General features: G+C 47.7%; 1 protein-coding gene across 1 annotated transcript in view; it reads left to right on the top strand.

Moving 5' to 3' along the window:
* Nucleotides 1-23752, top strand: part of FBXW4 (F-box and WD repeat domain containing 4) — a gene marked incomplete at its 5' end in the record, with an annotated part of 61126 nt that extends 37374 nt beyond the window's left edge. Inside the window, 4 exon segments of the mRNA XM_082002367.1 lie at nucleotides 9655-9720; nucleotides 22271-22411; nucleotides 22575-22716; nucleotides 22961-23752. Of these exon segments, the coding sequence (XP_081858493.1) occupies nucleotides 9655-9720; nucleotides 22271-22411; nucleotides 22575-22716; nucleotides 22961-23077 (466 nt within the window). The 3' untranslated portion in view covers nucleotides 23078-23752.
* Between the last annotated feature and the right edge of the window lie 952 nt (nucleotides 23753-24704).

Genomic DNA, 24704 nt, shown 5'->3' on the forward strand with positions numbered 1-24704 from the left:
GGGGCCTCTAGTTAGAGGGAACAAAGTCCCCCCCATGGAGCCAGGCAGGCCCCAAGTGTGAAGCTACAGGTACAAGCAAGAGGGGAATGAAGGGAATAATTACCAGCTTCTCCAGGTGAAAGCCCTGTTAAAACTTCAATAAGCCAATTAGGGGCCAGGGTGTGTGTAAGGGGAGTGTCTCCCCTACCTATAAGTGATTCCCACCAGGCAATTAACAGAAATGATTTCATGGAGGGGAGGGTAAGAAATGGCTCTTAGAAATTGTCTTGGAATGGGGGGGGGTGGCCTGAAACAGCATGACTCCTGCAGTGGTCCTAGTATACTCCAACCTCCTGGCTCACTGTGTGGCCTGCAAGAGTTGGTGGGGCTAGGGGGAGAGGGAGGAGGGAGGGGAAAATGGCAAAGAAAAAGGAATCGCTGGAGCTTTACACCTGGGCAGACTTTGGGAAAGCAAGAGCTGGAGTTCAGAGCTTCTTGTAAGGCTGTGTGTGGGCCCAGAGCACTGAGCTCAAGGGGGCTGCTGGATCTGGGGAAGTGTGTGAGGGTCAGGCTCAGGGTGTCTTCCCCATCAGGGTGAGGGGGAAGGCTGACAGTATTGAACCCAGAAGGGAGGGGATAGGTGCTGGGTGTGAAGGCTAGAGGTGGGTATGCGGGTGGGTGAGAACTGAGACCTGCCCTGAGAGATCTGTCTGAGATACGTGATGGTCTGTAAGTGCCCTGCCTTATCCTAGTAACAGATGGTGTCCAGTGTATCTCATCCAGGTACCCCGTTTTCCTGCTGCTCAGCCAGCAGCTTCAACTGTTTCTTCCTTTCAGCTGGTTCCAAAAAGCCAGTGGACTTGCTCAAGTTAGACATTTTATGAAGTGACCTTGCAATTCCCTTGCACTGTATTGCGGATGGCACGTGCAGCAGTCGGGGGTAGAGCTTGTTGTCTGGTGGGTACCTAGCAGGAGTCTTGCCAGTCTGTATTTCAGTGGCTGCTCTGGTAGAGCCAGAGTAGAGCATAGGATGAAGTTGCTGCAGATGGCTGAGATTGCTCTAGTGATGCTGGAACGGAGAATGTATAGTGTAATTAAGTAAGTCCAGATACCAGCTCTGGTTATGTCACCTGCACTTGCAAAAGAAGAAGAAAAAACACCTGAAACCCCCCCCCCCCCAAATTCCTCAAAATACAACTGTAACCTTAGTGTAGCAACTTTCTTTGCCTTTCTAATGTTACAGCTTCTGAGAATTAAAAATGTCCAATGAGGTTCTGTTCTGGTTACTGATAAACTGAAGCTGAAATAACTGTACTGTAGTGGTGTTTAGCCACCCAGTCTTGGACTGACCTGGAAGTCCCTAGACTTTTTTTTCTTTTTTTTTTTTTCTTCTCTTTCTCACCAGAAAGCTTTCTGTGGCAGGAGTAGAGAACTATCTCTGGCACAGCCCAGCTTTTAGACTCAGAGGTGGTTTCTTAGCAGAGTCATGTTTGTTTATGATTCGGCTTCCAAGATGTAACCCCAGTGGATGCCTGCAAAGAGAGCTCTGTTCACAGAAAGGCCTGGTAAGCATGCAGGCACAAAATGGTTTTGGCATGGTCTTTCTGCTCCCCTTGACGTTTGGTACGCATTGGTCAGACCAGTGCCTGAGTTACATGCTGGATTACATTTCTTCTATGGTTAAGGAGTCTCTATTTTTCCTGTAATAACAGTAACAGTTATTAGAGCATTAATTGGGGATTAAGCTGGGTCTGGAGAGAGCTAGGGATGCAGGAGTTATCATATAGAGACCTCTATCCTGAACAACTGCTCCATGCCTGGTAGGCCCAGGGGTTGGGGAGTGAGGAGGGATGACGAAGAGCATTGGACATACCATAAAAATAAGTGTTTTACACCATTACACCATTAAACATGGGTTACCAAGCCTTTGCCTTTAATAAAGGAGTAGGGCTGATATCAGCCCAGTAGAAATACTTGTACAGCCACAAAAGCAATTCTGTTTGAGGTTCTGAAAAATGACAGCAGCACTGTGAAAAGCACTATTTGAATATCCCTCTTGTACCTGCTCATTGCAGGAGGGTTGGACTAGATGATCTTTAAAGGTACCTTCCAACCCAAACTATTCTATGATTCTATGTGGAGTATTGGGGAAAGGAGTGTGATATTTAGATGCAAAGAGCCCTAGGACTGTTCTGCAAGTGGCCTCACTAGTTTCTAATGAAGGCTATTTTCCTATTCAATGCCACAGTGTGGAAGAGGTCTGTGTTCCTGTATCTGTCCTGTCTGAATCTCTGTCTTAATGTCACTGAGCTTAGTTTTTCTCCAGAAACGGGGATTATGTTCTATATCTGTCTGCCTGTTTTCACAAAACTCACCTGCTGCAGGGCTGGTGAAGTGAGAGCAAACAAGGTTATGTGATGACTGGCCAGACGATACGGGGTGAAACTGCAAAGCAGTGAATGCAAGGTATGTAGGTTGGGTATCTGCTAATCAACTTCTAGGGTAGGCATGATCAGTCTACCATGCTGGGAAATGGGACTGTGGGGATATTAAAGGCTTATTCTGTTCTCCAGCTTCTGGGTTTCTGAAGTCTGGAGGAAGACATGAAGTTAGAGGCCAAGGCAGGGGGTTGGAGAGGTGAAGCTGACATTCCCTCTGCCCTGAGGCATGCGGTAAATGATGTGGGAGACAATGACGTGAGCATTTCTTCTATCAAATGCGCTGGAGCTCTGTCTCAAATGTGAGACTTTGCTGTTTCAACCCAGCATCTCTACAGTGCCCTTCAGTACAAAATGCAATGCCTTCTTTCTGGGGACCACTTTCCAGTGGTCCACTTGAGGCTTGAGGCAGCATGCAAATGAGTTGTTAGTCTGTTTCTTTGTGCCTGTGTCACCAGTTCTCCTTGCCAGAGTGCGGCATTTCCTCTTGGAGCGATAGCGGTTGTAAATGTTGCAGCGTTCATGCTGTCATCTTTATGCATTTTGTTTTCTCTCTGTGCTGAGTCGCTGGTGGGGAGTGGCAAAACTCTTCTGTACCTTCTTTGTGTGCAATTTACGATGCATATCAAGAGCACAGTTCAACCCTGAGCTGTCTGATGCCTTGAGGGAAACTACAGCATGCACACGAGGCTCAAGCAGCAGCAAATATGCCAGCACTTTCCAGTCTGTTTGTGGAACAAGCCTGGTCATTTGCCTCCAGTTGCTGGTTCTCTTTGGCAATGTTACTGCTGAACAAAGATGAGGCTATGCTGCAGTGGGTCTCTGCTTGCTCAGGTGAGCTCAGTCCTGTTATTGAGTCCAAATACAAGGCTATTTTACATGCATGCCAAGTTGGGCCCAAATATAAGGTTGGCTCCAGAGTACTCTTAGAAGCTCTTCTTTGTGCAGAGTCTGGAGTAGGATGGGGACCTGAGGAGACTGCCAGCAGACTCCTGAAACCAGGCTTTAACGAAGTGCAGTGTGGGTACCCTGGAGCCTAGAATAGCGTCCAGCAACATAGATAGAAAATGTTTAAGTCAATTTGATGGACCTTGTCTTTTCCTGGCACTGAAGATCTGGAGGTGAAGCATTGCATGGCAAGAATGCAGGAGGAGCTTGGTATGTGGGACTGGAAGGATGGGAAGGCTCTTGAGGACTTAAGGAATATGGAAACACTTAGTCTGGAGCCAAAAGCCAGAGGGATATTGCAAAGCTGTAGTAAACTGGATGCAACCTGCACATGTCATGTCAGGTTTTGGACAGTTGGGTCATTGGAAAAGCTGAAGAAGCCAATCTTGTCTTCTAAATAGCCTTCCACTCCCCACGTTCCTTGTTCTGGAAGGTTGTCACTTTGTCCCATTAATACTGGCCTGAATCTTAGTGCAACTGCTTTACCTGCTGATTTTTGTTCCCTTTGTGGTTACTGAGTAGTCGGCACATAACCCAGCTGTCCTGACTTCTAAGATATTGAAAGTGCTTGGGTCAGTTCTCTGGTCATCCTGCAAGATGCACCAAGTAGGACTACAGGGATCTGTCTGGGGCAGTGAAGGGGCAGCACCAGCCCTGCATGCCCACCCCATTCTGGCTTTGTCCAGCACTGCCTGAATCAAAGGCAGATGGGACTTCCTGCATGTTTGTGGTGCCCACTTTCTCAGGGAGAAGACAAACGCTAAACTGACGCTGTGCTTTTTTTGTTTTCTTCCTGCAAATTAAATGCCCATGGGGCAGGAGCACCTGCTTCCCCCCACTATCTCAGTCTCCCTCCCTTTGTGTGTATCTGGTCTGCTGGAGAAGCTTCATGCTGGAGGTGCCGAAACTCCCTGCTCTGAGTTTCCAACCCCCTCCTCTCCCCTTCACAATGTTGTTACTGTTGCATCTGCTCCCCAGCCTCCTGGGCTCTTCAGCAGGGGCTCCATCAAGTTTGTGTGACCTTAGCACTGTATTCATGCTGGAGGAGTTACCTTCCGTAATGATGTCAACTGATGAGGTTAGCAGGATGGTGGCGGCCACGATAAGACATGACATGTTCTAATGATTCGCCTTAGTGAGCTGCGTGTGTGTGTTGGGGGGCGGCACAGAGGGGCTTAGAGAGGGGAGGTGGGGGCCCCACAGGTGCCAACAAAGACTTTGACCTTTGCTGCTATAATATCAGTGTTTCACAGGCAGGGCGGTTCGGTAACCCACTTTCAGCCCATCAAAAATTGATTTAATTGCAATTTTTTCTCCCAATTAGGAGCACTGGAGCTTAACTAATTGGAGTAATAGAGAGTAATAAGGCTCTGATAAAAAGCCTTCCTCTGCCTCCTTTGTATCTTGTGTCATCGCCTGTCAGAGGTCAGAGAGCTTGCATATTCTATTAGGCAGAGTTGCCTTCATTTGTACAAATTAGTTTACCCAACAGTAATTAAAATGCCAGTGTGCGTCGGGGAGAGCTGAATACAATTGATGGGCACGTTGGTGAAGGATTTGACAGCTCCGGTGGCCTCCCTTGCCAAAGCGTGTCAGTGCTGAATCAAAGGCTACACAGACCCACAGACCCGTGTGTTTAACCCGTGGCACCATCAGCACCAACTGCTTTCTCTCTTCTCCACTCTCCGTTTTGGACTTGCTTTCTCTCCTCCTTTTCTCATCCCACTTGAGACTTTTAAAAAAAGATGTTTCCCATCTTTGAGCTGTCCCTTCTGTTGATCGCTTTCATAACGCTGCTACCAGCCCCCCCGTCCTGTCTCCCTCAGTGCTCCCCCTCCTCTCCCCCCCGCCTTCCACATTCCCAGCTGCAGGGCTCTGTCAAGTAATAACTTCTTTGTTCCCTGGTCCGATGAGTCTCTGGTTATAATAGTCTCCAAAATGGAACAACGACGTCCAATTCCAGGGGGAGGGGGAGCGTGCGAGGAGGAAGGAACAGGCTCTTGCACGTGTCAAGCAGATTCTGGATTTGAAATCTCCAAAGAGCAGAACAGGACTTGAGAAACAATCTGTTTACAGTACAGGGGAAGGGTGCCAGCCTGGGGCACGGGGGACGTTTAGAGAGAAGAGCTTGAAAAGGGCCTGTTTCATCCAGGTTCTCTCAATAACTTTGCATTGCATCATTCCCAGCTCAGGCAGTGCCTGCTCTGAAGGCTGGGTTGACAGTGAGGGAGGTATGTATTGCACATTTGTATCTCTGGACCTGAGCCTGTTTCCAAGCATCATGACAAACGGCATCTTTCCAAAAGGACAGATGGGCAGCTACCTCTTTCCCTCTGGTTCATCCACATCTGGCAATGTTCTGTCCAGGATGGGGTATAAAGGGATGCTACAGGTGGGATGAGACTGTGTAGTTGGTACCTTGGGAGCAGGCATGGGATCATTGCAGCTGGACTTGCCAGAAATGCCATGGGATCTTCAACAACCACAAGTCAGTCAGATGGAGGGACGTTCTTGTGTTTCTTCCAACAGCACTGCTAGGATGTGTGTTCTCTCTCATGCCCTGTCCCAGCTTCTATTGTGGGGGGGATGATCTGTAATGAAATGTCTCTTTTGTAGCATAGAGAAGGTCTGGCTTCAGAAGAAGCATTTTTCTTTTCCTTATTTTTTTTCCTCTCTCCTTCTGAGTAGGCAATTTGAAATGGGGAAGAACATCAAAGTATCAGATGAGTTGGAAAATGCCTTGCTTTGGACAACAAAAACAAGCTGTGTGTGAAGTATGTGTGTCTCAATGCTCTGCAAAATCCTCACCTTCCTGACAGCAGAGGTGGAAATGCTTGGTTGCTTCGTTTTGTCTCCTGGGGGTTCCCTGTGAAGACAACATGCCTTGTTATGAAAGCCCTGTAATGGTGCTCATTTTCTGTTTAGAGGAGCCTTTTGGAAGGAATTTGTAATCCTGGTACCCAGCAGCTTTCACAGGGCAGAGGAGAGCTTAGTGGGGAAGGGACTTTGCATCTCCAAGGCCATCTGAAGCTTGGACATTGCCGCTTTTATGTAGTATGTAGATGCATCTGGTCAGTATCATATATACTTCAGAGAGATGAGTCATCCCTGTGGTAACGTATGCAGAGTATCTCGTGCTTTCCTGTTCCTGATCTAAGTCTCTCCTCAGTCTCTTTGACTACTGGAAGCATTGTAGGCAAAATAAATGGCACTCACTAAGCTAGTAACTCAGCTTGAGGAGTTTCTCTTGGGCAGCTGGCAAGAACAGTTGTGAAGAGGTTGCACTTCTCTAGCTCAGATGTTTCTGCTGTGTACTCTGTGCTTCCCAAGATAAAAAGCTTTGTTGAAGGTAAACTGAAAGAAGCAAGCCTGGTAGAAGGCTTCAGTTCTGCTGAAGGATGTTTCAGAAATTTGAGCCAAGCTTTATGTGCTTAGCTCCAATTTGGATGTTGTTTTAGACCTACCAAAGGTGACTTGTGTTGCCCTTTTGCTTGGAGTGAAATTGTCACCTCTGTGAGGTTCCCAGTTATGAGAGGCCTGGGTGTTGAAGGTGTATGCCTGCAGACCAGACTCAAGGTGAAGGGCCCTGTATCATCCCCTGGGAAACCAGACTTCTCTGTCAGTTCGCTCCCAAGCTTTGACAATTTCTCATTGGCACCACTTCTTGAGCCTGTCTTGTGAATGCTGCTTTCTAATCCTGACAGTGAAGGTGCCCCACTCTTCTGGAAGAAGTCTTATCTTTGCTTGCTAATGGACTCCAGCCTGTTAAAGATAAGGGCTATAAACCTGATCCTGCTGAAGTATGAGACAAAATTGCTGTTGACTGAATGGAGTCAACTTTACCCAGAAGAGACTTGTGTGTGGCCCTGAGGCCTGTATGTGATGCTCTTAATCTAATGCTATTTTTCTTTTTTCTTTGAGGGGTGGGGGATAAGAGCTGAGGAGGGAAAGCTGAAGTCCAGGAGTGAAGAGGGAAAGCTGAAGTCCAGAACTGACAGCATGAGCAGGGATTAGACCTTGCTGTTCCTCCCACCTTTTTCTTCCTGTTGGTGTGCCTCCATGGTAATTTAGACCTGTGGCAACCATCAAAGCCTTGTGCATACCTTCTGCACAAAGGGGCCTGTCTCCCATGTGAGGGTGTTTTCTGCTGGGACAGAGTCAGTTTGTCCCCAAAAAGAAAAATCTTAAGCACCCAATTGCCTGCTTGACTGACTCCCTGACTGCTATTATGTTTCTAACCATAGTAATTTGCTTTAGTAGTTATTAATGGATTATGTTTAGAAAGGGAGGGACAGAACCCAACACCTAGCTTTGTAGCTGAGGGACTCCCTGACCAAAGTGCTGCTTTCCAGACATGGGCTTTGACTGGTAAGCAGTCAGAGTGTGTGTCCTTTGCTTGTTTTCTTCTAAGATGGGAGACATTGGCAAAAGGGAAATGTTCCCTTGTCCTGCGCTATGGTGGAAACAAGGCAGGTATTGAGGAGAAACCCCATTTCCAAATACGAAATGCTGCACGCTTTCTTAACTGGTCCTTGTGGCTGTTGCACAGCAACGGGAATTGGCTTTTCCTTAGACTCTCAGACTTTGGCCTGGGACTTCATAGAGAAGAGGAATGCGTGCACCCTGCAGCATCTGTGCAGAGCGCCCTGTGCACTGCCAGTGAACCTGGGATTTTACATGTAAGACTGCTTGGTTGGAGAGACTTTGAAACAGCTCTGGTGCTACAGGCCTTGTCTATCCCTAAAGGGCAGCTAAGGGTCACAGGACTTGTGGACACCTCCAGGTATGTGAGTTTGGGTAGGAGGGATAAAGCCAGCAAAAGAGAGAGAGCTTTGGTAGCTGTAGCTCTTCGAGATGGCTTGATGTTATCTGCTTCTTTTGCAGAGTGTATTGGCAGTGCTGCTTTGGCCTTATCATTTGGAGAAAGCAATTGCTCAGCTAAACCACAGAGCTAGGAGTAAAAGGAGTCCTGAATTCTGGCCCTGCTTCTATATGGTTCTTCTCTGGCTTTGAGTTGAGACTGTGTTCACCACTTTACTGCTGGATGCCTTGTAACACTAGCAGTAGTGCTTCTCACAGAAATCAAGGATGCTGCAAGAATCCCTTCCTGGTACAGTAGAAGCTTGGAGACACCTTTTGAATTCCAAAGGAAGAATGTGGTAGAGGATCAAAGAAATGTTTAAAAACTGCTAATTTTACAGACATGGTATTGTTTCCATATTTTGCTTTCCTCTTTCAGCTGCCAGCCTCATGTCATGCTGCAAAAGATGTTTAGGCAAAGCATAGAGCCAGCTTTTATTTAAAGCAGGCTCTGTTTCCTGCATTTGTGTATCCTTGTTGCAATGACTTAAACACAGTTTTGGCATTTTATTCTTGGTAGCTGCAATAAATGTGGCTTTGTGAGAGGTCATTTATAGATTACTTAGAAATCTTTGTATGAGCTGCTTTCTCTTACTTGGACTGATGACAGGAAGTTGGCACAAACACAAGCGGTATGGTATGGAGAGCCACAGCACATGTGTTCCTATGGCTTGATTTTAAGGATTTATTCCTTTCTTATCAACTAGTTTGAGGCCAATGGCTGCCAGGTGACCATTGGAGCCAGCATGTGCAGCAGGGACATAGCATCTCCAAAGAGGACTTTGGAATGGACTGTGCTGAAGAGTGAGAACTGAGCCAAATATTGGTGCAGGAATGCTGTGCTGTCTCTATCAGAGTGCTTGAGCACTGGGGAGGTCAACCTGATCCAGCTTTGAAATTGGCCCTGCTTTGGGCAGACTGGCCTGGAGACCTCTATTCTGTGATTCGTTAGGCCTGCGATGCTGCAGCCAATTCATGAATGTGCTCAGAAGCTGTCAGCAAACAGAAGTGAGACATGAAGTTGGAAGTAACAAGGAATTTTCCATGGGGTCTTTCTGCAGGTTACACTACTGACCATATATGAAATATGCTGAGTACTGTGCTAACTGTTTTCAAAATGTCATTGCAGTTTACAGCTGCTCCTGTTTGAGGTTTTTCCTTTTGCATATGCAAATACATCTTTGTCCTGCCAATTCTCTGCAGTTGTGACCTGCTGCATCTGGGCAACTCAGCTACTGAGATGTCTAGAGCACTTCTCCCTTTGCTGCCTGCTCCTTTGTGAAATGTGATGGAACATGCTGAAATAGTCTTGAACCAGAATTCAGAGTCTGTCTTGTAGCCTGTTTTCTCTCTCTTGCTCCTGCAGTATTTCTTTAGAACATAAGGATTAGTAAGTAGTTCTTTTTGTTTGCTTGTTTTTTTTAAACAGCTCATTTGTGACGGGGACAGCCTGCTGTGGACACACCTCACCTCTGAGAATCTGGGACCTTGAGAGGTGAGTGAACTTCCAGTTGTGGGGAGGGACTCGATGAGGAAAGTGAATAACAATGAGAAATACAATATTGGAGATGCAGTAAAATCATTCCTTTAGTCCATGAAGGCAAGGGATGTTTAAACATAAGAAGTGGGATGGAGTGTGGGATGGAACAAACTGGTGTGGAAAGGTATATGTGGGGGGTGGTTCTGGTTCAGTAGGGAGCAGCTCAACTTTTCTTCACAGCTTTTCTAGTTGATGGCACAGCCATCCTGGTTTCTTTCCATTACCCATGTACAGTCAGGATATGCCTGTTACACCTTCCTTTCCATCTGTCTCAGTTGATGTGTCAGTCTGAGCCAGAAGGGTGAGGAAGGTGATCTGCATCCTCCCATTAACCCACTTGTCTGAGGTGCTCAGAAGTCAGAGGCAAATGCAGGCTCTACAGTCATCTTGTCCTGGTTGGTGTTCCTGGTAGCTCAGGGAGGTGAGGGGTGGCAACAGGTTATCTACAGAAGTGACTTAGGCATGTTGTCTTCTCTCTGTCTTAATAAGCATTGAGGAGGTTAATTGCTGTGGCCTCTGATTTGGGGCCATTGCGTAGTTCCTGTTCGGTGAAGGTGCTGACCTTAGCAACTGGGGAAATGTTGGGCTGAAATCCTGACGTGAGACTCGACTGCTGACAAATTTGAAACTCTCACCCTGGGGGTCTTTGTGTAGTGATGGACAGATAGCAAATATTTGGCAGGATTATTGAACAGCAGCTCAGCTTTCCAGGACTGGTATGCTCTGGGTAGGAGTGGCACAGCACAGATTATCAAGGGAGTGCCATCAGGATTGAAGTGGGCTTTGGGGGGGGGTAATGGCAGAAGGGACCTGAGGGCTGTCAGCAGAGCTGTATTTGGGGAAAGGAGGTAGGGGAGGATTGGTGTGGATGCAGGGCTGGTCTGAGGCCAATTGCCTTCTAATCTGTAGTTTAGACTGTCTGAGTCAACAGCATCAAATACAAATATAAACCAGTTTGTTTTTCTCGGAAGTAACAAAAATAAAGACTATGCAAAGGATGCATCCCACAGAAGACAAACCAGAGCAGGAAAGACAGTGCCAGTGCATTCAGCTGTGGTGCATGTTTCTTGGTGACCTAGTCAAATGGTACCTTTGGAGTACGCCAGAAGGATGCAGGCTGTGCTGCGATACCCCTGCCTATCAAGTCTTCTGGCTGTTCTTGAATAGAGGCATCTGACAGGGGTGAGGAGATAGGCAACCCTCTCCCCCCTGCCACAGCCTCTCTGACAGCCTTTCCCAAGGAAGCCTGAAGATATAATAAAGCTGTGTAGAAAATAGGATTAAGGTAATGAACAGGCACAACAGAGTTTGATCTTTCAATAACGTCAAAGCCTGAGTGACAGGCAAATAAAAAAGCCAAGGCAACCTAGGCCACTGGGCCTCTGTTGCAATGGCTGGAGTGTCAGACTTATTCTTCCCTCTTCACCTGTCACAGCTGGAATGCACCATGCCACTGGGTCTTTTCCTCTTTGGGGACCTGGAGTGTGTGAGCTGGGAGTCTCGTCAGCATGTGCAGGGCAGGAGACTGTGTAGGGAGCGCAGCTGGGAAACTTGCACGTGAAGCTTGATGTGATCATTCACAGCAAGGGAGTACAGACCTGTCCTTCCAGGTCTTGACTTCTCCATAAACTGTTGTTTTTCCCAGCAGAGCTTTGGATTCACTTTCAAAGGCTCCAGTGGTTGCCGGAAGGAATCTCTTGGGGAAATGCGATTTCTTACTTTGAGGCTTGTGCAGGTTGTCTCCCTGGTCAGGCTCCTGAGCGTGCCATTGAAACTCAATCTTAGAGCTACCCAGGACTGAGAAGCTCCTCCTATGCCCAATGTGTCCAAATAACATCTGGCAGACAGAGCCAGGCCCCCCAAGTTTGCTGCTTACCCATTTCTGGCCACAGAAGGCCAGAGTCTGACCCACAGAGGCTGAACATAGCAAGGACACTATCTCTAGGAGATGGATCCAGGCAACTTCTCTGTCCAAAAAAAAAAAAAAAAAGACAGGGTAGAGCGATGCTTGAGATGTGTTCTTTAAAATTACAGGATCCTTAGCACCACTCAGATGTTTAGTGCTGTCCAAGACCATTTAGTTCAGTTAGCTGGGTTGTTTTGGTTTTTTTTGCATGGGGATGTGTGTAAGTAACATTGCAGCACTTTCTGTGGCATTCTCTTCCCTTGGGGTAGGTGGTCTTTTTCCCCAACAGCTGAGAGCTGGAACATGCTACAAAAGGATTTAAAGCTTAAATAACCTTTTGTGTACTGATCTTCTTAGTTCCAGGCCAGATAAGTCCTTGGCTGGTGCTTGTCACTCTTGGTCATGCTATGTTTTCGTCTTTATGACCTTCGCTGTTCCCTGACCCTGGGGCAGCCATTCTCATCCCTCCAAGAGGAAGGGGATAATATCTTCACCTGGAAATATGTTCTGGGCTTTAAAAAGGGCTTGGTTGGGTTTGGTAATGAGGAAATTTTTAGGGGGGGAAAGGAAACGCCTATTTCTGCATCCCACCCCCACAACTGTCTTTCATTTCTGTCTCTGCTGAGATGATGGCGTTGGATCAAAGTCGCAACAGGCAGCAACAAGCAATTGTCAAGGGGAGTCTAAAGCAGGGGAATGACCGCGTAATGCCAAGTCACTGTCTCTGATGGCTGAAATTCCAGCTGCTGCTACACCTGGCCCTTTCTCCTGTAATGAAGGAGGATTATTTTTTCTTATGCTTTTGAAGCTGACTAGCTGACTGGAGGACATACCTCATCCCACAGATGATACATTGTGCCATCTGATTGCTTTTAGATGTGGGGAAGTTGCTGTGCACTTACTGCCCCTCAGGATCAAGGTGTGTGTGTGGAGGGGGGCTGTGAATAACTTAGGTGATAAGAGGCCTGCACAGGAAAGGAGAACAATTAGCACTATGGGCCACTGGATACTAACCTGTGTCATTGAATCAAGTAACAGGCCTTGGCCTCTTGCAAGTCCCCTTGCCCCTCTGTGCCAGTGAAGGATATGATGGCAGCTGCCCTTCTTGCAGGTCAGATACCTCTTGTCCCTTTTGCCTTTGTCTGCTCAGACCTTCCTGTCTCATCTGCCAGTGCTAGTGTATGGCTCAGCAGAACAGCCAGTTAATGGCAAGCAAGAGAAAAGAAAACTCTCTTCAGATCCTGTTCCTCTTTCTCTTCCAACCTCCTATCTCCTTTGGGAGTTTAAACTCCTTGGGAGATGAGGACGAGACACCACTCGGAGCAGCTCCAAGGCCAGCATTTGTCATTTGCTTGTGGAGAACTGTTGCTTTCCAGCCTGTTGGGGGGGTCTTCATGTCTTTAGGAGACAAATGCCCCTGCCTCAAAGATGCTTCTCCATAAGGTAGGATACTCCAGAGATTGCTTTGCAGCAACTCTTGGAGCTATTCTGCCAACTCTAATGCTTGAAAGGCACTAGTGATCTGTCTGTCATGGTAGTCCTCCTGCTGTAAACACTTCAAATGCACAAGTCCTACATTGTCACATTGTGTCACAGGAAAGGATAGACGCAGGGCATGAGAGCTGTTGTGAAAACTGAGCCAAAGTTAGCTGTGCCCTGCAAGCCACCCCAGATCCTCTACCTTTTAAATATCCAGTCTTTATCCATCTCCTCCCCCACTTCTGAAAGCATTTTTGGCAGTGTTGTTTTTTGTTTTTGTGTTTAAGAACCCTCTAATTTCTTGTTCGGTTTTTCTCCCTCTCCTGAGCCCTTTGAAAGTGGCTTTAGACCGTCACTGACACCAAACTGACACTTTGCGTTTCCCCACTTCTTATCCCTTTATGGCAACAGATGTTGAAATTTTGTATCCCTTTTATCTGTCCCTCTTTGCCCTCTTCCTGTAATTAGGTTTCCCTTGTTAGCAGTACAAAGTGGCCCGGTTTGCTGCCTGGCCTTTTGAGCCATTGTGTCTGAGCACATTTTTTTTTTTTCCTCCTCTTTCGGAAGAGTTCCTTCCCCCTTAAGTAATAGGCAGGGTGTGGGCCAAAGCTGTGGCTTTTTCTTGTTTCTTTGTTCTCCATTTATCTCTGCCACCTTTTTCAAAGGGATGGGGAAAAAAAAAAATAGAGTGCATGGAAGGGGAAGATAGAGAGTTGCATTTCTTGACCGTCAGGCCCCCCTGCTCTTCAGGTGTTCAAGGCAGGTGTCTTTGATGTCTGCAAGTTTTGGGGAGGTGGGAGGTAAAGGATTCATGAGTGGCTTGGGAATGGAAGAGAAGGGAGATTCAGGTGTGTGGCTAGTGCCCTCGGCAGAGGGCTGGGGCAGAGTCTTTCAGGGTAGCCAGGCAGCTGCTGAGCAGGTTAGTAATCTGTATTTGCCTCTAGTGCTGTTGCATTGTGCTCTTTCTCTCTGAGAGCCACCATGAGTGTTACCATCATTAGCAGCTGGCTGAAGTTTGCTAACTTGATGCTGGATCTCTGGTATGTGCTTCTGGGGATCCTTGCTAAGTTACATCACTGTGTAGTGGGGTGGTCAAGAGTTAGTTGCTATCTCAAATTTCATCATATGTTGATCTGCATCCACTTTGGTGGCTCTTTAGAGTCATTGAGTGAATGAACATGAGCAACTGTCAACAAGAAGGGAGAGCTTTTTAAAACGTGGGCTCCCTGTGCTGTTCTTAAACAGCAAGTATAATTTGACAGTTGCCATATATAGCACTGAACACTCTGGTTAGCTGATCACTACTGATGCTTTTCTGTTTAAATCCAGTCCTCCTTGTCTTTGTGTCCTGTCATGCTCAGAATTTTTGTGTGGAAGTGGATAAATGAAATGAGAATCTGTCGCTCTAGTTCTTGGTTATAAAGCTTGCTAAATGTTTTCAACAAAAGCTTTTTAATGTAGAAGCTTGGCCCAAGATGCACAAGCAGACTTCTTAGCATTGTGTTCTAAAACACATTTTGTAGAAGATCGTTCTTTCCACAGCTTTGAACTCCAAGGTTTAAACAAGTTTGAGATCCTCTAATTTACTATCAAAAGGAGTTTTTTGGGTGAAGGAAGCAAATGAATTCAGACCTGGAGTCGCTAGAACGAAAGGCAAGGTAATGGACTCTAAGAAGTGTGGGGTGTCTGTTTCACCCGGGCATTTAAACTGGATTTATCCAGTCACAGAGAAGTGGGTGGGTATCTCTGGTAACAGGAGAGACGCTTCATTGTGTTCAGAGCTGTCTCTTGGCTATAACGGATAGCCTCAGTCTTGTCTGTGCAATGTATTTCCCATGGTATGCATGTGTTCTCAAACCTGTTTGGGGCCTTGTGGTTCTTTACTGATTTTGCGGGGGGTGGGGGTTGACATCGTCTTTCTGAACCATCTCACATAAGCTGGGCACCTTCTGCCTTCCTCATGTTAAGAGGACTCTGGTGCATCCTAACTTAAAAGTAAAACCGTTGTAAGATGAAGAACATAGAGGTGTTTATCCTAAATCCTTTCCTCCCCATGGCAGTCTTGTCCCCGTCTCACTACAGATGAGCATGAGGCCAGCTCCTGCCCTTTGGATGTGTGCCTGTCCAGGGCATGCTGTGGCCTTTGCACTCCTGTTCAGGCGTATTTATGACAACTTTACAAGGTCCCGAACAATCAGAGAGTGTGGGTGGGGGCTGGACACTCCAAGAGCATCAATCAGTTTCATCCCTCTGAGCCAAAGCAAAAGCAATCTTTATTTTTCCCTGGGTTGAGAGAGAATCAACAGAGGCAAGAGAGAAGAATGGGAAGGAGTGAATGAGGAACCCCCTCTGCCACTGGCTAGCGGTAGCTCATTTAAACAGATGGCTTTGTTTTGATTTGGACTCTCCATTTTTTTGTCTCCCCACTAAAGGAGACCTGCAGAGCTCTGTCCAGAAGGGAGCAATACATCCGCCTGTTCCCACACAAGTGGGGCGAAAGGCAAGAGGCTTTGAGAATTCCCTGCTTCTTTTCCTTGCCTCCCTCTTTTTCTCTTCCCCCAAGAAATCACAGTTTGAGAGCATTCCCCCCACTCCTCCTGTTAGAAAGAAAAGACAGAGAAGACATTCTTGACATTCTTTGCAGAGAAAAGGGGTTAAATGTCTGAATTTGGGGGTCACCATGTTATACAAATTGCAATCTAATCGTTTTTACAAGAACACACGTGTGCTAAGAAAAGGAGCCATGGACAAGAAAAAAAAGGGGACAGACAATCTTTTTTGTCCTATCTTCTTTTTTTTTTTTTCCCCCAAGGTTTTGGACTATTGTCATGTCCTGTCTCTTTCCCCTCCTCACCCCCGAGAGGGAGAACATTGGTTTTATAGTTAAATTGGTTCGTAAAGCAGAAGGGCTTGGTGCCATTTCTGTTTGTTTTCCCAAATAAAAGCCCCAGCAGGGTCTCTTTTGCACCGTTGAGGCTTTATTTGAAGAAACTGGCTTTTTCCCATAGCCCAGTGTGTCAGTTTATCCTCTGAACTTAACCTTACAGGAACCCGAACAACAAAAACTCACAGGGTCCCAGAGCTGGAAAGGTAAAGAAATTGTATCTTTTTATTGGACCATTTAAAGCGTGTGTGGGCCAATTCAGAGAAAGCAGAAGAAAAGAGGCAAAACTCCCTCTTCTGTCTCTTCCCCCCGCCCCGACACAATGTCAAACCATCATTGGTGTCATTCCCCCCTACTGCCTCGAGCCCCTTCAGCTGCGCTGAGGAAGCTGAGAGAGGCATTTCTCCTGAAAATCACTTTTAGCAGCATCTCTGAGCCATTTCACATGGAAGTGCTCCCTCAAAATTCCCAAGCCAATCCCACATCTCCCTGCAGGAATTAGTAGCCTTGGCTAAATGTAGGGGTAACCTTGGGGTAGGGTAACTCAATGAAGAATAACTTTGCCAAGGATCTGTGCTTCTCCCTAGGTATGTTATAGATGTAGTTTGACCAAGCATTTCCTTTCTTGGCATAAGCTGCTGTGTCCCCTGGGTGCCTCAGCCACTGTTGCAAAGCACCTGGAAGGAGACAACGGCTCAGCTCTTCCCTTTGGTTTTGGTGCACTCTCCAAATTGGATGAAAGAAGTTGTGCAAATGCTGCACTCTCCATAATTGTTTTAAAATGGATTATGTTTCCTTTCTCTGTTTGATACTCAGCTCAAATATCACAGAGTTTTGAACTGAACAGGCCTCTTTTCTCTTTTTTTTTTTAAGTATATGCTTCCCACCTGGCTTGTTGCAAGTAGTTATTGGGGTTAAAATACTGGTTTAGAGCTCTGCTCAGTTTCTGAATAGTCACCTGCTTCTCTGCGATAGCTTCTCCTCTTTGATGGATGATCATGGTTCACAGATGAGGTTTCCAGAGTGAATGAGTATGTCTTCCATTTTGCACACGTCTGTTTTCAGCAGATGTTCTGAATGCAGCAGTTTCCTAGAATTTGCATATTTGTACAATATCAGTTCTGGTGAACTGGGGTCACTAGAACTTGAGGGTGGGGAGAAAAGTATTTATTGTTTCATCCCAGCTTTTGGAGTGTAGTTCATGTGTATTGTAAACAGCTGGCCAAGACCTGCAGCAAATGGGCAGGTTACAGGGAGGGAGGTGCAGACTTCTTTTGCACTCCAGCTATCAGCAAGACTTCAGGGAAATCTTGAGCTTTTATGGTCACACAAGTAATAGCTGTGGCTTGGGAGGCTGTATATGGCTTTAACTTGGTGACAGCAGTGGATAATCCATGGATTATCTGGAAACTAACCATCTGGGCTCTGCCATAACTGATCTTATTTTGTGTTCATATTTCTGGGGTGAGGAGGAATAGAGCCTTAAGCTGTTTTTAAAACCAAGAAAAAAACAACTTAAACCAGCTTGTTTCTGCTATTCCTTGGTAGTTCACTTTGGTTCCAGTCTAGAAGGCTCCTGTTTTCTGGAGGTATCACGATAGCAATGCTCATGGCTAGATTTCCAGCATGGGAAGAAAAGAGTGAAATGTGGAAATCCCAAACAAATAGCTTGTTTTAAAAGTAATTTTGAAAAGTCTTGTGTTCTAAAGAACGTGGGAATTGGTGGAGATGAATCAAATGATTCTCTATAGTGCTTGAACAAAATGCCTTTCATTTTTGGACTCATCAGTTTGATACATTTCCCAGGCACAGAGGCTTTATTTAAACATCTTGTTCTATCAAGAGTCCAGAGAGGAGTCCAGAGCCTGATGCTAACACAGCTTTCCTGTGCTAGGGACGAAATGGGCTGCTGGATTTGCTCTGGCTCTGTTCCTTGTGGGCTGGTACTGGATTATAGCCAATGTGATTTTAGTCTGTCTAGATGCTTAAGAGAAACTAGGAATATCTGTGAGTTTCCTGCTCGGCACCGGAGGCCTACCCATGTGTCTGTGGGCACTGTGTTGGCCCAGGTGGCTTGTGGTTAAGGTGCTGAAACCAAAAGCTCTGGCTCTAGACTGCCCTTTCCAGGAAACCTGGACTGTCTCATTTGTGATTCTGCTCCACAGAGCTCCACTGGTGCAGAGCTGTTTGTCGGTGCCATCCAGCACTGGGACTGAACCCTGGCACTATCTGGAACAGGCTGTTCAGTACAGGAAACATAGCAAAACTTGCACCACCTGCGCAGCTAACTACCTGGCTTGCCCAAAGAAGGCCTTGGAGAGAAACAGTCTCTACTTGCTACGGCTGGTGGGCCAGGGCGTGGTGGGGAGGTGGGGTGGACCTTCCATGCTTGGCCCTGCTTGGGCTTTACAGTCACTTGCTGACTAACCTTCCTAGCGCATAAGAAGGACAGGGCACCCTGGCTCCTGAAGTGCTGAGGATCAGCTGCCTTGATGGGTTATCGTGATCCTTTATGGGTTATTAAGGATTAGGTGTGGGTTTTGCTCCCTAGGAAGTGGAAGCTGTTGGGGACTGGGATTTGAAGGCAGAGAGTATTTGGGATAATAAAGACTGGACAATTTGTGGGCATTAACTTGTGATCCCAAGGCTGGGAGAGTTGTGGCAGAGAGTTCCCTTCCTAGCATGGGCTCAGCATGGCTGCGTATGCTGCAGGGATGTGGAGCTAGCCTGGCATGGTGGTAGCTGGTCCAGAGACACCTTAATCTGCTGAAAAATGGGACATATTAATCACGTTCTGCATCTTTATCAATTTAAGTGTGCTCATGCCAGAACACTTAGGTCTTTTGATTTATGTACCCAATGTACAGCACAGTATGATTTTTTCTGTGGTGTCAGTTTATAAGTGCTTCACTGTAGCAACTCACATATTGTTTCTGTAAACTGCTAAAGGACTAAAGGACTGCTGCTGCATGCAGGGGCTGGACCTCCCAGTTGAAAGCTGCTTTGGCTGACCTACTCTTGGGGCAGGAGAATTGAACTGATTAACAAAGCAGCAAAGCAAGGTTTGCTTTGCTGCAGTAAATTGCAATCTGTGCTCCTTTCCTGCCTACAGAGAAAAGCTAATCCTTCTTTTTTTTTTTTCATTTTCCCCCCCTTTTTTTATCTTTCTTGTTGCCTAGGCTGGAAAGGGAAGTGGAGGGAGGAAAACAGGTGTGACTGCTGGGATGCTTGGGTACTACTGCATTGAGGTGTGAAGGCATGGGGAAATGCTGTGAGCGAGGTGCCTGGGTGGTGCTCAGTGCTGCACAGGAAGCTCTAAAAGCAGGAATCCAGACTCTCTGGTTTCTTGTGTCCCTGTGTCTATCTCTTTGATGGTGAAATTTTTCACTTGGAGACGTCACCAGGCTGCTATTAAAAATTGCTGCCATTCTGCAGCACTGCAGAGTGAGGTCTGGTCTGGGAGATGGAAGACAAGCTTTAGTGTGGCCAGGCTCACTCTGGGTGGGATGGGTGCTTGGTTAGAGGTGGGAAGTTGTAAGGACATCTGCTGTGACCTGTTTCAAGCACCTGAGAGGAGGAAGAGGGCTTGTCCCAGTGAATAAAAGATCCCTGGATGTGCTTCTGCATCCTGCTGCCTTTCCTCAGCACAGTGTTCCTCTCTCCCTCAGCTCACTTAGTCGTTTACATATTAAAGGTGTATTAGCAGGGGAAAATGGTGGAGGGGAAATAACACAAGCAGCCTTCAGCTAGGTAGCAGGAGATATTCGGATACCCGGAATGTGCTACTGGGCTGTGTGGCCCATGTGCAGCTGCCTGTCCTGGTTTCCTCTCCTGAAGTGCCATGTGTTCAGAGCACGTCTGGAGGCTACCCTGTGAAACACAAAAAAAAAAAAAAAATAGTAGTAGCATGCAGAAGTGGGGAGGAAGGTGTCCAAGCTGCTGGTGCTGCCTAGGGCTCACTGAGATAGCTCATCTCCTGCAAGTAACTCCCTGCTCCTGCCTGAGCAACTGGCAGAGGACTCTGCAGGCTGGGCAGTCTGGCCCCTTATGCATCTCACAGGTAGTCCAAGGGTTCTTGTTTGGGAGAGCAGTTGACTCCTCATTCCTCTGTTGTGTGTTTTACAACATATAACAAGTTACATATAACTTGTAGGAGGGAGAAGGTTTTGTGGAAGCCTTGAGGAGGGTTGTGTGCATGTCCGCCTGTCCTGCTGGCTTTGCAGAATGGCAGATGGAGGGGATCTGTGTGCTTGGAGGGGCAGGGGAGTGCCAGAGCTCAGATGCCCATCCACGTCTCATTCCATGGTGGAGCTGAGGACCCATCTGCCCCAGCCTAAACCCTGCAGCTCTTGCTCCCAGTGCTCAGACTGTGAATGCTTCAACCTCTCTACCTGCACACAGGTGCAGAGTTGCTGCTGGGTTGGTTTGCAAGTAACCTTCCAAGGGTTAACGTATTGTGAGAAGGTTGCAAAGGGCTGAAGCCTGGAATCCCCTCGATCTTTTGCCTGGAGAAACACAAAGTCCAATAAGCCAGCACCCCTGGATTCGTGTTGGGGGGGATTAATTCATGCACTTGATGTTAAAGCTTGTCCAAGAGGTTTGCAGGGGGGGGGCCATCGCTAGGGCTGGTTGGCCTCTCTAAATGGTTGCTAGGGTCCTGGCATCAAGGGCCAGTGTAGCTGCCCACAGCCACGGTCACGGAGGGAATTACACAGCCACAAAGAAATTGTTATTCTACATAATCTGCTCTTTGGAGAGTGACTGTGGGGAAACAGGCTGGCCCCAGCATGCCGCCAGCTCTGTGATCATAGAAGCGTGCTGGCTGCAAAGATCGGCCAGGGCTCGCCTTCTGATCTGGGGACACCAGGGCTCGAGGCGCTAATCTGCTTTATCAGCGATTTCTCTCTCCTGACACAAAGGTGTTTACTTGTTTTAACATCTCCCGGGACTCTATTTCTCCCTTTGTGTGGTCTTTATCCCCCGATGAGGGCTTTAGCCCAGATTACAGACAGAATTAAGGCATTTGGCGATGTGCCTCAGAACTGCATGATGCTGGATCAAGGAGCAGAAAGTAACAAAATAATGGGGGGAGATGCTGGGAGTGACCCCATTGCGGGATCTGTGCTGTCGGCTTTCAGGACCACTTCATTGTCCAGAGAACCAAGAGCCTATTGGAGAGGGGTGGTCATGAAGCAGGGTTTGAAAAGCAGGTGCTTCAAGATTTATTGTGTCCAGCATTTTTGATTTAGAGGGTGTGAGGAGGGAGAAGAGGAAGGTTTGCAATAAGTGGCAGATTCAAGCAGCTGGACAGATTGTCCCCTTCATTCCCAAGAGTCTGCCATGGCTGGGTGTTGCTGGCTGCTGGGACAGGTGGAGTGATACTGGGGATGGGCCGTGCCATGTGCCTGATAGGAAGGGGATCAAGCTCCTTCTTGCAGTCTGGCAAGGTGGGCCCTCACCAGACACCATCCACCTGGTGAGCTGCTTGTTCTGCACATGAGCAAGCAGCAGAGTGGTACAGCCACAAAGCATCTGGCTTAGACCTTCATGGAGATCTTGCTTTTGCTCTTTCACAGTAAGCAAGGAATTAAAAAGGAGGAAGGGGTCAGAAAAAAAAAGCTAGCCTTTGGAAAGTCATCTCCAGAGCAGCCCTGGGGTGATTGTTCTTGACCTGTCATGTTCAGCCCCAGATATAGCGTTTGCAGTACGCAGGGTAACTGGAGGGAGTTGAGGAGAGCAGCCATGGCCAACTGGTTTGGGAGAGTCTGCTTTGTCTGTGGATCTGAGCTGTGTGTCAGATATGGGGAAATAACCCAGTGGGCAGTATTTTGAAGGACGGAGTCTGGGATGGGATTGACCAGGTAAGTAGCTGTTGCAGATTATCTGGTGTTTGACTAAGTTGAGAATTGTCTCCCATGGAAATGGAGCCCCATTGTTTAGAGTACTGGTCACTTCTCCCAAGGAAAACAATCCCCTTCTGCTGGGGGTCAGCTGTGCCTATTCCTTGGCTCTTCTTACAGCCATGACTCTTGCTGGTCACCCTCCATGACAGTTAGGTGGCCCAGTCAGTAGTAGAAGCTGGGGGAGGGAGAGGAAAACTGTGCAGGCTTTTGAGTTCCATTAAATCACAGAAGTGAGATCTAGGAGACTTGTGTGACACCATCTCTGCTCTGGCCAGCTGAATTGGAAGGGTGCTTTGCTCTGAATGACTCTTGCCCTATTGTGTTTCATTGCAGCGGTCAGCTGTTGACCTGTTTAGGGACTGACTTCCACCGTGGAGCTGGAGTTCTTGATGTCTTCTACGAAACACCCTCCCTTCTCCTTTCTTGTGGGTACGACACCTACATCCGCTACTGGGACATAAGGACCAGCACCAGGTAAGCCTACCCTGGGCCGTCTGGGGCTTGTGTGTGGCTCCTGGGCTCTCCTTGTGCAGTTATATTCTCCTTGTGAATTAGCTCCTTCAGGAAAAGTGGGCCTCAGTTCCAGTGGTGGAGGAGTGGAGGCTCAGCCCCGCTCAGGTTTTTGTTGCTCTTGCAGGAAGTGTGTCCAGGAGTGGGAAGAGCCCCATGACAGTGCCCTGTACTGCATAAGGAGTGATAAGAACCATATGATTGCCAGCGGCTCTTCTTACTATGGCGTGGTGCGCCTCTGGGATAAGCGTCAGACTCGGTGCCTGCAGGTGAGGGCCGACCAGAGGCCAGGCAGCAACAGAGCTTCCAAGTTGTTCTCTGGCAGCATGTGTCTCTTTGGAAGAAGAGCAGGGGGCTGCTGGGCTGTCTTTGGGGTGAGCCCCCCTGGGAAACCTAACATGCAGGGCAAAAACCTGCTTTGCTCAGGCATCTTGGCCTTTGGGTCTGTAACACTGGTTGGGATCTTTGGGCTGACCTCTTCCTTGAAAGGTTGATTCTTCTATTTTCTTGCAGAGCTTTCACCTGTCTTCACCCACCAGCAGCCCAGTGTACTGCCTCCGTTTCAGTACCACCCACCTGTACGCTGCCCTGGCATCAGCCCTGCATGTCCTAGACTTCACGGCCCCGTGAAGGGCACCACAGCTGCTTCTGGTCACCCCAGCTCAGCAAAGTTGGCGCTTGGCTCAGGGAATCGCAGGGCAGGAGAGGTGAGAATGGCCCCAACGCTTCTGAAGGGACTTTTTGCCTGCCAGAAAGCTACATTGAAGAGTGCACAAAAGGCCAGAGTTTCTCAACCTCACCTGCCCATTAGTGGAAATAAAGGCCAATTGTCCTTTACTCTTTTTATTTTTTGCAAGTCAGGGTTTGTTTTATTAACTGTGTTCTTTTTTTCTTCTTTTTCCTTTTTTTCTGTGGATACAGCATTTGAGGGGCAAGTTGAGCCGGGATGCCCTATCAGCTGTGTGTGCTGGTCAGGTTGAGATCAGCTGAGCTCTGAGCCATGTGAAGCAAGTCTGGGCTGTGTGTGGGGTGGAAGGGGAAGGTGCCTGGAGCAGGGCCCACCTTTCACCTGCGCTTGCTCTCCTGACAGCTGCTTGTGTTGTCCCTCACAGCCAAGAGCAAGAATTGAGCTAAAAGGCAGAACCAGCCCTGCTTTCAGTGTATGCCTCCCCAAGCTGGCCGTCAGGTCAGGCTGTGCACTTAGCAGGGCTGAAACAGTTGCATTTTGCTAAATAAAACTCTGAAGGGAAACAAAAGAGACTCTATGTTTTGTTTCAAATTCCAAAGGGGCTGCGATGTTACATGCTGATCATGTTACATGCTGATCACAGAGGCCTGGCTGGGCACAGGAGGTTGGGCCTATTTTCAGATGTTGTCTACATGTCTAATAGACCTCTCTCCCTGGCTAGACCCTGTGACACTGCTGTGTTGAAGGCAGTCCCTGGGATCTTGGATCTCATGTCACTTCTTCAAATAAGAAATCAAGAAGTAGAATCGGCAACTCGCTGCCTGCATAATGGATCAGCAAGCTGGACTAGTGCAAACACCAAGGCTGTGATGTGATTTACTGGGATCCTGCAGGCACATCTAAGTGGGCTCTGCTCCTTCCTGTGTCAGCCTTTGGCACCCAGGCTGGTCTCAGAACCACCATAGCTTTCAGTGTGCTGTCCTGATGAATGTGGATGTCTGTGGGTGAATGCAGCAGTTTCTGGGGTCAGGTCCCCCTTGGGGAGGGAGGTGCATGAACTCCACTAGGCTGTGAGTTTGGGTATCCTGGGTAGGTAAAGGAGAGGTTTTGTATCACAAACAGGGAGCACTTCTAGGGCAATGCACACAGCATGGTCCTTTGTTAGAATTTAATAGGTAATGTCCACTGTCAAGAGGCTACTCTTCCCTTATGATGCACAAAAATTGGAAGAGGATGTTTGCTGGAGCCTTTGCCTGAGCAGGGAGGGAGTGGAACTAACCAGCTCCTCACCAGCCTGAAGGCAGCCCTCCATTCCCAGTGGATGTGAGACACCAGCTTGGGAGGGGGGGAGGTCTGTTTTTTTTTTCTCAGATCCTGGTGTGTTACAGGTCCTTTAATGAAATCGGGAGGGAGGGATGGAGATATTAAATGTCTTTGGTAGTGTCCCCAGGGAAAGGCTGTGAAGGAACCAGAGTAACTGTGGGGTGGGAGGAGAGGTTCTTTATTGTGCTGGGACTTGGGCAAGGCCTGGAGCAGGAAAGAGCATGTCAGCCGAGGAGGTGAACAAGC

This window comes from Phaethon aethereus (assembly GCF_964289735.1).
Source record: "Phaethon aethereus genome assembly, chromosome: 7".
Taxonomy (NCBI): Eukaryota; Metazoa; Chordata; class Aves; order Phaethontiformes; family Phaethontidae; genus Phaethon; species Phaethon aethereus.